Here is a 14624-nt window from a genome sequence, read left to right as displayed (position 1 = left end):
CACGTTCATTCCGAGACCACACGGCCGGGGCATGCATTGCATAACAGCTTGACCAATTCAAAAGTTGATTTTCAAAAAATTAACACCTGATTTTCCAAAAAACACCCAGCGAGCAATGCTCTGCAAACTGCATTACATTGTTTTGCACGTGCGCGCGAGCGTGAACGTGCAAAACAATGTAATTTATGCGCAACATACGCGGGTGGGACATCTTTAGAGGTGACACCAGGAAGTTGAGTCGGTCTGGCTGACGTCTCTGCAAGAGACGCGTACGACCTGACAATCCAACGGGCACAAAATGGCGGAAAAGTACTGCTTCGATGTCTTTGATCAGTACTCTTCTATATGACGTGCACATACGATCATATCCATACACATAGATGCAAATAGACCTCTCGCAACAAACTATACAGTTTATTCGAATGAAAATGACGATTCGGACGTTTACGAAAGGACGAAGTGAGCCGGCCGAGAATTACATTGTAGGCTCTGGCGCCATCTCATGGAAAGTGAGGGACAAACCCTACTAACACAATTCTCAAGCTTTGATAGTATTGGTGAGCCGCCGGTGATGTGATTTGTGCAGAAATTGAGAAAAATGCACGATAAAACACCGGGTTTAGAGTCTATTGAAAATTGGAATTTATAATGGCCGTCAATGTGCCATTTTTGGGATTATTACTTAATCCAGTGGCCAAATTTGTCACGATGTCATATATACCCACTGTAATGTTCAAAAATGTCCCGCTTCCGGTCATTTTGAACTTTGACCCCTTTTGACATCCTATGCAAAATTTCAGCTTCGTGGAGTTATTTTTTCACACTTTTGGCTGTGTGTACAACTTTCCAACTGTCCAAAAATGACCAATTTGGGACAGATTACGCATAAGGGTTTTAAATAACCATGGGCCGGGTCAGATCGGTCGATCTTAGCTCTAATTGCTCTCCGCCATTCCATCGGCCTCCACGAACTACCTGGAATGAGAAATCCGGCACCTTGACTACCTCTCCCAATTCGATTTGGAGTTCCGCCACGTCAAAGGTGCAGACAACGAGTTTGCTGATGCTCTCTCTTGAATTGAGATCAACGTGATCCAGTTCCCCGACGCCCTCAATTTCGATGCGATGACAGAGGCTCAGGCGCGTGAGGGTCTGGCTTACCGATTCAGCAATCCCGATGTCATCTCGTGCCCGTCCCCAATCCGACCGAACCCTCCTCTGTGTCCAGACCGATGGTGTCGCCCGACCATTGGGCCCGACTCCCTTCAACGCAAGGGCTTCGATTCCCTGTACGGACTCTCTCACCCAGGAATATGCGGCACGACGAAGCTGATGGCGAAACGTTTCTCCTGGAAGGGTCTGCAGAAAGATGTCCAACAGTGGGTCAGCAGCTGCCTCCGGTGCCAACGTTCCAAGGTGCACCAGCACACGAAGTCACCTGTTGGTACCTTCGACATGCCCGATTCTCGTATTAGCCATGTCCGCATTGACCTGTTCGGACCCCTTCTACCGTGCCGTGGTTGCCACGACCTCCTGACCTGCACTGATCGCTTCACCCGATGGTGCGAGGTGATCCCTCTTCATGACAGCAGTACAGAGTCCGTCGTGCTGGCCTTCCTCCAACACTGGGTCACTCGCTTTGGTTCACTGGGTCGCATCACCACCGATCGTGGAGCCCAGTTCGAGTCGAGCCTCTTCCGCCAGCTCTGCACCTTCCTCGGTTGCAAACGTCGTCGGACTACTGCCTCTACCACCCTGCTATCAACGGAATGGTCGAGCGCCTTCATCGCCAACTGAAGGCCTCTCTGATGTCCTCCGACAATGCCGAGCACTGGGTTGACAACCTGCCACTCGTCCTGCTTGGTATTCGCTCCACGCCAGACATCGCCTCGTGTCCGGCGGAGCTTGTATACGGCGCGACGCTGAGACTGCCTGGTGAGTTTTTCAACGCAACTGAGCCAACGACAGGTGCCGTCAACGACCTGCTTCTCCACTTAGTTTGTGCAAAGCCAGCAGCCCACGCCGCCACGAAAGCAGAGTGGGAAAATGCATTAAAGCTTCCTTTTGAATATGCGCCTTGAACAGCTCCAGTGTGTTGTGCAAACACACCTGCAGGGTCAGGTTCAGTCTGTCCAAGTGACACAGCATATCGACCAAAAAGGACAGATCCATAATCCACTCGAGATCCGAGAGCTGTGGATAGTCCTTGTCCTTCTCTTCCATGAACAGTTTCACGGCATCCAAACACTCAAAGAAGCGAGAGAGAACTTGGCCTTTTGACAGCCACCTCACAGTGCAGTGCAGCGGCAGGTCACCTGGAAGCTCTTGGTCCAACTCAGTGATGAGATTCCTGAATTGCCTGTGGTTAAATGCATGTGTGCGGATGTAGTTGACGATTTCCATCACAGGCTTCATGACAATGTCTAAATTCAATGATTTAGACACGAGTTGCTCCCTGTGTATGATACAGTAGAAATTCCAAAACCTGGGAAATGTTTGGTCAGCTTTGCACAGCCCCACAATCCCGTTCACAGATCCGATCATTGCTGGCGCTCCATCCATGGCTATTGCAGTTAGTTTCGGTATGGACAGATTTGCTTTCACAAATGTAGCCATCATGGTTTCTTTCACATCTATGCCACGGGTTCTGTCTTTTAATGGCACAATATCAAGGAGTTCTTCTTTGATCACACAATTGTTTTACACAGACCATTTAAATATTGCTAACTGAGGCTTGTCTTGTAAGTCACAACCCTCATCCAATGCGACACTAAAATACTAACATGCTTGAAGGTCAGAATGCAACTGTGATTCAATAGCCATATTAAAGTCCGATATTCTGCGTTCAACAGTGTGGTGGGGCAGTTGGACATCTGATCCCATTTTTTTCTTGTTTGTCGTCTTCAGGATCCAAGATTTCAACAGCGTCACTGTGGCATTTTTTAACAAAGTCCCCTTCCTTGTGTGGCTTTTTAGCCCGTGCAGTGTTGTAAGCCAGTTGACATGATGCAAGTGTCACGGCCTCTGAGTGCTTTGTCATTTTTTTTTAAAAACTGCACCTGCTTTTCTGCCTGACTTTTCAAAGTGACCAACTTGTGCTTGCCAAGTTCAGTCCCTTTGGAAATTCCTGGTTGATGTCAGCATGGAGTGAGCAGAAGATTTGAAGCTTTGAATTGTGCAAATGACGACTGACATATAAGGCAGAATAGCTTGCCCTTGCGCTCAACCAAAAAATATAAACTCTTCCCCTCTGTTAAAAACGTCCAGTGTTCATCCTCATATTTTCGTTTTGCTGTGCTTTTTTTTTTTTGCTAGCATATTGAGAGCGAACGTGACACAATTGCTTACTTCTGAATGATCTGTCGAACGCACATACGCGTTTGACGTCAATCAAACAGGTGTGCTGAGAAGCTGCCTCCCTGGAGCCTGGTGAGACCACACCTACTCTTCCTCTCAGGCCTCCCTGCAGGGAAATGCCTGCAGGCACTGTCTGCATGCGAGCCGCAGCGGTTACAGTACTTACTACTTGGGTCAGCTTGCCACATAGGGCAAGCATTGCCAAACTTTTTTGACCAAAGATCGACTTTTGATGTGACCCGATCGCGTACATGCAAGCATAAACATGCAGGCAGTGGCCCAGCCATGCATACGCGCTAATATGCATGCACGCCACGATGAGCAACAGCCGGAACGAAACCGAAACACACAGACACACAAATCTTTTTTTGCCCCCCATTTCCTCCTCCCACCCCTCACGGTCGACTTGGGACCAGTCCGCTGGCTCCTGGTTGATCGCGATCGACGTACTGGGCACCCCTGCCTCAAAATCAGAGATAATTCGCTGAGTAGCTTAGCACTTAGCACCGTTGTTTGCGCATGTGCTATGACCTAAAAGACAAAATTCAGTGGTCATCTGATTGGTTGTCCTGTATGTCAAACAAGTTAGGAGATTGATGATAGGCTGACATCGTAAGTTCTGCTGTACTTAGCACCGTTTGAATTCAGCGCCACCTTCGAGGTGTTTTCGACGCTTGTCATGTGAAAGCCCGGGAGTCGCATGGAGCCAGCCAAAGAGCTTCATGCGGCTCGCGAGCCGTGGGTTGGCAACCCCTGCAATAGAAGGTGCCAATACCTTGAATATGGTCTGGTCAAAAGGGAAGGCAAGCAAAGTATCAGGCCCTAAACAGACCTGCCGATTTTGACCGAGAGCGAATCAATCATACTTGTGAATCAGACGAGAGAAGAGGAGAACGAAGCTCTATGAATTGGTTGCGAGACAAAAAAATGACTTGTACTTGCTTACCACAATAAATTTCTCAAAAAGAAAAAAAGCTACGGCTGCGGTCACCACATCCATGAAGCAGAAAAAATTGGTGAGCCAAGTAGTTGGACTCTAATCTATTTTGTCTCATAGCAGCCCTGAAACAAAAAGGTGCCACCTATGTCTGACGGGCTCCCCAAGAAACTGCTGGTGGAAGAATGACTCAAGAAACCTGGGACAGACTGCTCTCAAAAGTCCTCAGAAAAGAGGACATCAAGCGCTTTGAAGAGTATGCTCTATTGAGTCAAATCACATTCCACAGAAGTCTGACTCGAATCTCCCTGGCCCAATTGAATAACGCTCTTTGTTTACCCACAACTGGAGGCTAATCTGGAAATGTTTAAATCCTCTTGCCTCTCTGTTGTAGTTTTATTGCAGCAGCCTTTCGTAGGATGTTTTTCAATCAAATGATTATAACGTAGCTTCAGGATGAAGGGTTTGGGAGGCATTTGGGGGTCTAGTCTTCTCCAGAGGGTCCTGTAAGCTAGGTTAATAATTGAGTTCCCATCACAATATAGCCACGCTACTGAGTCTCATAGTGCAGATCGTTCGTGTATTCTGGTGAGACTCATGTTGTGCCTCTTCAATCTGCCTTCTAAGTCTTAACATTTTCCGGCTTCTCCACTTCACACTCAGTCACGCAACTTGGCTTTGGAGAAAAGTGACATCGTTCGAGTAAATTGAAACTGCAACACTCGCGTCAAGGTTTGGGCTTGCATCTGGTTGGTCATTTTTACAAATTGTCCCTTTAAAAGACAGTTTTCTCCTGAAGTTATATAACTTGATATGTACACTCACCGGCCACTTTATTAGGTATACCTGTCCAACTGCTCGTTAACACTTTTTTCTAATCAGCCAATCACATGGCGGCAACTCAGTGCATTTAGGCATGTAGACATGGTCAAGACAATCTCCTGCAGTTCAAAACGAGCATCAGTATGGGGAAGAAAGGTGATTTGAGTGGCTTTGAACGTGGCATGGTTGTTGGTGCCAGAAGGGCTGGTCTGAGTATTTCAGAAACTGCTGATCTCCTGGGATTTTCATGCACAGCCATCTCTAGGATTTACAGAGAATGGTCCGAAAAAGAAAAAATATCCAGTGAGCGGCAGTTCTGTGGGCGGAAATGCCTTGTTGATGCCAGAGGTCAGAAGAGCAGGAAACTGAGGCTACAATTTACACAAGCTCATCGAAATTGGACAATAGAAGATTGGAAAAATGTTGCCTGGTCTGATGAGTCTCAATTTCTGCTGCGACATTCGGATGGTAGGGTCAGAATTTGGCATCAACAACATGAAAGTATTGATCCACCCTGCCTTGTATCAACGGTTCAGGCTGGTGGTGGTGGTGTAATGGTGTGGGGAATATTTTCTTGGCACTCTTTGGGCCCCTTGGTGCCAATTGAGCATCGTTGCAACGCCACAGCCTACCTGAGTATTGTTGCTGACCATGTCCATCCCTTTATGACCACAATGTACCCAACTTCTGATGGCTACTTTCAGCAGTATAATGCCCCAACTCATAAAGCTGGAATCATCTCAGACTGGTTTCTTGAGCATGACAATGAGTTCCCTGTACTCAAATGGCCTCCACAGTCACCAGAACTCAATCCAATAGAGCATCTTTGGGATGTGGTGGAACGGGAGATTCGCATCATGGATGTGCAGCCGACAAATCTGCGCCAACTGTGTGATGCCATCATGTCAATATGGACCAAACTCTCTGAGGAATGCTTCCAGCACCTTGTTGAATCTATGACACGAAGAATTGAGGCAGTTCTGAAGGCAAAAAGGGGTCTAACCCGTGATTAGCATGGTGTACCTAATAAAATGGCCGGTGAGGGCATCTCTTCACACTCCATTTCACTGTTTCGTATCACAGATTTACAAATGTTTAGTGTTTAAAAACTTAAAGTTGTCAGACTTACCTAAAACACATCTGCACCATCGCTTAAAAGCACTCCTCCATACATTCATTTTTGATACAATTTTGTGTAAGATGTCCATTGTTATCGCAGAGAGCCTTTTCTGTGCAAATCATGTTTCGAGAGAGACGAAACGATACCGTCTGGTCAACTTCATTACAGATTATCTACTTTTGGTTCAGAAGGTGCACACGGTATGTTTTATTTATTTATTTTTGCTTATGAATGTCTTGCCAAAGAGATTAAAGTCATGTTGATTGTTGTTTGAAATGTGTTTTCATTTTCACGGTGTTCCACAAATAAAACGTTTTTGGGACATCAGTTCGAATACAGTGAAAACGTGTCCTCATCCATCCTTCTGGAGGCTTCGGCGCGCAGGTGCTTCCCATCCCACGGCAAGCTATCGGCTTTGGCGCACATCACGTAGCAAGCTACGAGCTACATTGAGCGTCGTTGCACTCAACCCCGCGTGTCACGCAGCTAGCCAGAGCTACTTCGAACGTCGCTGCACTCAACCCGCAGCAAGCTTTAGGCCTCGGCATGCATCATCGCTACTCATCAGCAGTAAGGCAAATGTTTCATTGCGCAATGTTGAATGGAACATATAAGAAATGGAAAAGCCATGTTCGAGAAACCCGAAGAAGGTTAAAACAATGGTGCCCTGAGCAAGACATGTACAACGTGATGGATGAAGTTGAGAAGCTTGAGGGTGAGATAAAAGAAATATATGACAGTGTCCGAAGCCAGACAACACCAAGTCAAGAATTTCGGAGAAAAGTTGATGCATGTGTAGCAGCGACAGCAGACTTATTACAAGTAATGAGAATCCGTCGAACAGAAGATGAAGTTGGTTTTGATGCTGTGGCAGTAAGCGCAAGATTACACATACTGCTAGATAATGAATATGCAAGGTCCATATATGGTTCCACCGCTTCCAAAGTTACTACACCCAGTCCCAACCCTTCGGGGCACACGTCCGAGTCACCTTGCATTTCAGTTAAGAAGGCAGAAATGGCTGCTCTACTGGCTGCGAAGGAAGCTGAGATTGACATGGAAGAGGCCATTGAAGCTCAACGTCAGGAGTTGAAAAAAACTTTAAAATCAGAGAGACATGGAAGTAATTAAGGCAAAGTTAAGTGTGTATGAGGAAGAGGAAATCAAGGAACGGAATGGGACAAGCACCCCTGTACACACCAAAGAGAATGTTGCATTTCCTTTCTCTCACCATTTCCCACGTCATGAACAGCAAACTGTACAAAATGAGACAACCTTGGTTCAGACATTACAGGAATCATTAACTCTTAGTCGTCTTCTAAACCCAGAGCCTGCAGTATTCTCAGGTGATCCTCTAAACTTTACTAAGTGGAGTGCAAGCTTCAAAGCTCTGATAGAGAGGCGATGCTCAAATCCTGCATATAGACTGTTTTATTTACAAAAGTACATAGCAGGGGAGGCAAAATCTTCTCTTGAAGGCAGTTTTTAAAGAAGAGATGAAGAAGCCTATCAGCAAGCATGGGAGATAGGCAAGCATGGGATCGACTCATCGCCCGATATGGTAATTCCTTCGTAGCGCAGAGGGCTTTCAGAAAAAAACTCAATGGATGGCCAAAGATTGGTGGGACAGAATATGTCAAATTGAGAGAATTCAGTGATTTCCTCCAAACTTGTAGTAATGCTATGCCACACATAAAAGATCTGCAAGTTTTGAATGACTGTGAGGAGAACCAGAAAATGCTGGTGAAACTACCAGATTGGGTGACATCCAGGTGGAACCGTCACGTCACAGAGTAGCTGGATGAAAGTAAAGATTATCCAAGTTTCCATGACTTTGCATCGTTTATATCTAAAGAGGCACTCTCTATACGCCTAAAGACAATCTACTGAGACGACAGTGAAGGGAGGTAGGCACTCCAAAGCAAACACATTTGCCACAAAGGTGAGGAACCCAGATCCACCAATCTCTACAGCCTTAAGGCCCCAATGAAACCAATTTACGAAATGCGGAAAATCCAGGCATATGTATATGCTGTGGAGAAGAACACGCCCTACATTAATGTAAGAGGTTAATGGAAACATCTTCAGAGGAAAAGAGAAAATACATCTATGAAAATAACCTTTGTTTTGCATGCCAAAGAAGGGGTCACAACTCTAGGGAATGTAGAAATAGAGCCATCCAACCGCCTTACATGAAGATCGTTCTCCAACGGAAACACCCTCAGCATAAAACACCATGGAAGAAAGTACATGCTCACTATCTTGTTGTGTCAATGGAAGTGATGGTAGGAGAACACCAATGATTGTGCCCATTTGGATCTCAGCACCTAATGCACCTGATATGGATGTCCGAGCATCTGCACTGTTGGACACACAAAGCAGCCATACGTTTGTTGATCGAGAATTATGTGCAAAGCTTAACTCATTCACTCACAAAGACGTATTTACATGTCTTTTCAGACGCCACACATTTAATCCCAGCTCCTCATTTTATATTGACTACTTGAAAAGGGTCAGAAAAGGTCTAAAAATGGCCAGCCATTTTCAGACCCTTTCAAACAATATTTCCATTGACCTACCTCCAGCCGACACAAGAGACTTCATTCCCTTTGACCGCACACATAATCCTACCCGCAAAAAAGCCACTTCATTGAAACATCTGGTTGACAAAACCCAAGAGCTACCCCCACCGATGGATTGTGGTGTTGGACTATTGATCGGCTACGACTGCTCCAGAGCCTTGATTCCAAGAGAGGTCATTACTGGAGGTGACTGCGAACCTTATCCTGTCGAAACTGATCTCGGCTGGAGTATTGTACAAAGAGCAGCACAATGTTTAAATGCAGGAGATGTGACAAGTCTTTGTCTGTCAGAGTTACCACCCAAACACCATCAGCCGTCATTAAAGCTCATGAGTCTGATCTTGCAGACACAAAAGCAGGTGAAAAAAGCATATCTCAAGACGACATTCAGCAAATCTTAAAGGAGGCCTCCAACAAAATTAACACAGCCAGCTTGAAATGCCTCTTCCTTTCAAAGCACAACTTCGCCTCCCAGACAACAAAGTGCTGGCTTTGGCAAGACTGAAACAATTTAAAAGAAAACTGGACAGAGATCACAAGTTCAGAAGTGACTGTCTGAAGTTTATAAAGGGCACTATGAAAGATGATGATGCAGAGAACGTAGACATCGAACCAGAGGTCAGGAATCTCTGGTAAATACCTCACCAAGGTGTGTACCACCCCCGGACCGAACAAGATTATTGTGGTCTTTGACTGTTTGGCAAAGTACAAGGGCACCTCACTGAATGACCATCTGTTACCAGAACCCGACCTTTCAAATGGTCTCACAACTGTCCAATGCCGGTTCCGTAAAGTTCCTCTCGCAACCATGTGTGACGGAGAAAAAATGTTTCACAGTTTTCATGTTAGAAAAGAAGACAAGAGATTATCTGCATTTTCTCTGGTGGGAAAAGGGAGACTCCCAACTCACAACCCATAGAATACCAGATGAAGGTGCACTGCTTTGGAGTGTCATCTTCCCTTGGCTGTGCCAACTACACCAGAAAATGCCTTGCCATCCATAATGACAAACAGTTCCCCAATGCAGCTCGTTTCATGAGGAAGAATTTCTATGTTGGTGATGGACTCATAAGTGTGGAGTCAGTTGAGGAGGCCAAAGAGCTTGTAAAAGAAGCCCAACCTCTGTGTGCAAGAGGAGACCTGCACCTCCACAAATTCCTTGCCAATATTTGAGAAACGCTAGATTCAATCGATGTAGCAGAATGTGCTGTGGATGTGAAGAATGTTGATTCCAGGCCTGATGACTCACCAGTGCATAGAGCGTATGGAATAAGTTGGAAGATCAAAAGTGACAGTTTCTTCTTCAAGGTTAAAAGACCCACAACACGAAGAGAGACACTTTCCGTTGAAGCCTCTTCATGCGACCCTTTCAGTTTTCTAGCCCCATTCATCTTTGAAGGAAAAGGGATACCACAAGAGAGATGTCAGAGTGGTACAGGATGGGACGACTCACTACCTGTGGACTTGAAGTTAAGGTGGGAGACTTGGATAGAGGATTTGGAGAACCTCAATAAAAGTGATATTCCAAAATGTTTTGTACCAGACAGGATTGGCAAAACGAGAGTGGCTGCAACCAAAACACTCACCATACCAAGACTGGAGCTAATTGCCGCATTAACTTCAACCGCCATGAACAAGACGTTAAGGGAGGAGCGAGAGGTCAAAATAGATGACAAATACGTTTGGGCAGACTCTTGAGTGGTTCTAGGTTATATTAAAAATGAAGCCAATCGATTCCATGCTTTCGTCGCAAATCGAACCCAGAGAATTTGAGAAAACAGTGATGCAAAGCAGTGGCACTACACTGACACAGGAAACAACTCTGCAGACCGCTCCTCCAGAGGCCTGAACGTAGCAGATCGCATTGACTTAAATTGGCTTGCCAGTCCAAGGGTTTTATGGGAGAGAAAAGGAGATGCAAGTGCCCTGTAACTTATAAAGAGGGGAATTTTGACATCGGTCTCCGCTCACGGCCATACTAACCTGAGAACGTCCGATCTCGGTAACTCAGCAGGGTCGGGCTTCTGGTTAGTACTTGGATGGGAGACCGCCTGGGAATACCAGGTACTGGAAGCTTTTGCACCCACCTGCACACATAAACGCTCATTGACGTTATTTCGTCCTTTCATTTCTCATTATTTAGACCTCATCCTTAACTGAGACACCCACGACATTTAGCTGACATTTTAAAGTCTCTTATTGATGTTTTGCACCTCCATCGCAAAAGCCAACTTTCACAAAAGACATCAAGGACACATCGTAACAATGCTGAAATTACCGTTGAATATTTTGAAGTGCGTAAAGTAATTTTTCATTTACAAATGTTAATCCAACAGTAATTTGGTGGGAGTGTAGCTGGCACCAGTATTGAGTCGATTGGTTGCCATGACAACTAAAATATAATTTATTTGTAATGTTTTGTCGAGGATCACTTCCGGTTCAGGGTCACGTGTCGCGGATGGCGAGGAAATTAGGCAGAGAAAGAGAGATTGCGAGAGAGATGAAACAAAACCATCTGGTCAATCTAATTTCAGATGATCTACTTTCGGTTAACAAGGTGCACACAGTATGTTTTTATTTTTTTTTTGGCATATTAATGTATTGTCAAAAAAATTATAGTAATGTTGATTGTTGTTTGAAATGTTTAGTTTTCACAGTGTTCCATGAATGAAATGCTTTTGGACATCAGTTCGAGGCGCCGTCCTTGACCGGGGTAGATAGAGTTTTGGTTCTTCATCTATGTGTGTGTGTGTGTGTGTGTGTGTGTGTGTGTGTGTGTGTGTGTGTGTGTGTGTGTGTGTGTGTGTGTCCCAAGTACAAGAGTGAGGTTACAGGGAGAAGAGACAAAGAAGGTGGATGATTTTAAGTACTTGGGGTCAATGGAGAGAGGAGAAAAGAGGTAAAGAAGCATGTGCAGGCAGGCTGGAACGGCTGGAGAAAAGTGTCAGGTGTGATGTGTGCTAAAAGAGTTTCAGCTGAGATTGTTTTGGGTAGCAAAAGTAATGGCGGCAGAGGATCCGAAAGCGAAGGAGAGGGGGGAAGGATGCGTGCAGGTTCAAGTGGTCCGTGGAGGAAAATGTGGTGCCAGGCTTGGCAGGGAGGTAGGCACTGGAAAAAGAACAATTGAGTTTGCACAAAAATGTTAGTGCATCGCCATGTTCAGGTGACGAGCCCAAAATTTTTAAAAGTTTGGTCCCGACCAATCGCAAACGACCGCAGATACTGGACCCCTCCTATTGGTCGACATCTGCTTCAGACCTCAGCCAATCGCAGATTACCACAAAATGTCAATCTTCTCCCATTGGCTAATGTCTGCACGCGATCGTTTCGTAACCCTCGCTCCGCGATTCTCTCAAATTCGTTCAATTTAATATTTAGGCGAGGTGGTGTGAAATTAACCACATATCGTTGAACTTAGCAGTTATCGGAACTCTCGTAATCACTCTTCTGGTAAGTTTGGTTGAATACTTTTTGAGGTTCGGGTATGTCTGTATTGGGCGCGAATGTATGTATCGTATGAATTACGCGAATGTATGCCCAGTTACTGTATTTTTACATTTTGCGCTCTCTCCCTTTCACTCACAAATGTTGAAATGACAAGTTACTTCAACACTCCGAATATATCGCTGGAATACTTTCAAGGAAAAGACTAGACAATTACTCCAGTCGAACACATTACTGATGTGCATGTTTGAAAGTAAATAATAAAGAGGGAAGTATTTTTTCATGCGCGAATGCGATGGATAAAAAAATTAATAATTAAAAGTCACATATATTGCTGGAATACTTTCAAGGTAAACAGTAGACAATTACCCCAGTCGAACACATTTCACAAACTTTTTTTTTACCTGACATACAATTGAGGGGGGAAAAAACATACTGATGTTGTCTGTGTGTGTGTGTGTGTGTGTGTGTGTGTGTGTGTGTGTGTGTGTGTGTGTGTGTGTGTGTGTGTGTGTGTGTGTGTGTGTGTATTGATTGATCTATCCATCTGTGTATGTTTGTGTGTGCGTGTGTGTAAAGTACTGATGTGTTTAACTTTAAAACTGAATAACTGCATAGATTGTGCACCTTTTAAGTGACTCGGGTAGGTGCAATTGAGGCGTATTTATAATTTCTTAACAACATCTATATATAATATTATTTCGGTACTGTATTAAATTATCTTTGTTGGTTTTCTTTTGAATAAAATAGTTCGTTGAACTGACACATTTATCAGTGTTTGCCAGCATTTTCACTTGACCAATCACACGAAAGTAGGTTACAGTTACGCATGCGCAGAAGCCTGCGTAATTTGTTGATGTCCTGTTTGGTTTTGAGTATTCGTAGAGGCTTTGCTCTTTCGAATCCAAAATTAGTAAGCACTGTTGGTTTCGTTTGAGAGTGGATGCGCAAGTCAAGAGAAGGTCATCTGTATGAGGGACTAATGGAAGACATACGGGATTTGGTAATTGCAATGAGCATTTCGGGCCGCAAGCCTACTAACATATATGTTGGGTTACTTTCAAGGATCCTTTGTTTTTGTCTTATTTACTAGACCTAGCGAGTATCTTTGGCTCTTCTATATATCATCTCAAAGTTGTCGAACATTTCTAGAGTGTTTGTTTGGTAGGTAGGCAATGGATTTCAATCCTAACATTGTATTCATGCCGCCTGGTGTGAAGCATTTACGGCTGCAGTGCACCACTCAACAAAGGTGGCCTGAGCGTACAGGTACATCCATATTTTCATTTCAAAAGTGTCATTGCGAAGTAGGCTAGTACGCTTCACTTATTGTTATAGAGCGAAACCTGCAGCTACCACCTGCAAGAGGGCTGCCCAGGTGAAGGAGGAGGCCGTGGCCCGCGTTGTTCAAGGCGGGGGAGACCCCGAGTGCTGGCAACTGGTGCTCAGTGAGACTACGCTCCAGTTTGGCCAGTACCTGGGCCAAAGATTCAAATGGCTCCTTGAGAATGATGTAGGCTATGGGGCCATGGTTGTGGCTTCTCACCAGAAAGAGTAACAACGGCAACATGTCGCAGCCGCCCCTGGGAACTAATAAAGATGCCCTGGCGATCTGCGCGCACCTCTTCCCAGAGATGACCGCTGTCATGCAGCACCGGCTGATGGTCATGGGAGCACCGTTGGTCAGGGAGTTGGATAAGATAACCTTTATTTGTCCCACACTGGGGAAAGTTGCAGTCTACAGCAGCAAAATTGGGAGGGGGGGGGAGACGACAAAGTGTTTCATTTCACAATATAAATGTTTCAGAAAAGAACTGTACACAGTTCAATATAAGTGCAATATAAAATGCACAAAAAAAATGAGCGACTGCTTGATTTGGGACAGTTTCCCAGTGAAACCTACCGTTCTCTATATGAGTCAACTGATGAGCGGCATCAAGCATAAACAAGTGAGCAGCCGTCAGTCCCGTTGGAGCCCTCAGACGACGTGCTCCTTGAAGCTGCCATGGAGTAGGAAAAATGGAGAGACAAAGAAGATAAAGTGAGAAGTGACTTTATTTCATCTTATGTTGCCATTGTCCCAGGCTTCCACTTTGTCTGCCACCAGCACTGCTGTCACATCGCCCGCTCCTGCAGGGCGTTCTGCCTCCGTGGTCTGAGCCCGTGGCAACACGTTGCCACAGCTGCCGACGCCAAAGCAGCAGTGTGCGCTTCCAAAGGGCTGGCTCGCCACACTACTCAAGAGCGAGCACGCGTGGGTAGGCCGTGCGCTGTTCGGCAGAACGGCCAGTGGGAAAGCGGTCCTCACTTCCAAACTCAAGCTCTGGTGGGAGTCCCCAAGCCCGCTCACATATTATACGCC

The 14624-nt window shown here is 45.4% G+C and overlaps 1 protein-coding gene across 1 annotated transcript in view; it reads left to right on the top strand.

Moving 5' to 3' along the window:
• Positions 1-14421, top strand: part of LOC109524784 (uncharacterized) — a 19122-nt gene extending 4701 nt beyond the window's left edge. Inside the window, 5 exon segments of the mRNA XM_019884884.1 lie at positions 1084-1746; positions 1749-2038; positions 13601-13735; positions 13812-13944; positions 14347-14421. Of these exon segments, the coding sequence (XP_019740443.1) occupies positions 1084-1746; positions 1749-2038; positions 13601-13735; positions 13812-13944; positions 14347-14421 (1296 nt within the window).
• The last annotated feature ends 203 nt before the right edge of the window (positions 14422-14624 follow it).

This window comes from Hippocampus comes, unplaced genomic scaffold (assembly GCF_001891065.2).
Source record: "Hippocampus comes isolate QL1 unplaced genomic scaffold, H_comes_QL1_v1.1 scaffold120, whole genome shotgun sequence".
In the NCBI taxonomy this organism is placed as follows: Eukaryota; Metazoa; Chordata; class Actinopteri; order Syngnathiformes; family Syngnathidae; genus Hippocampus; species Hippocampus comes.
This window is presented reverse-complemented; position numbering and strand designations above follow the sequence as displayed.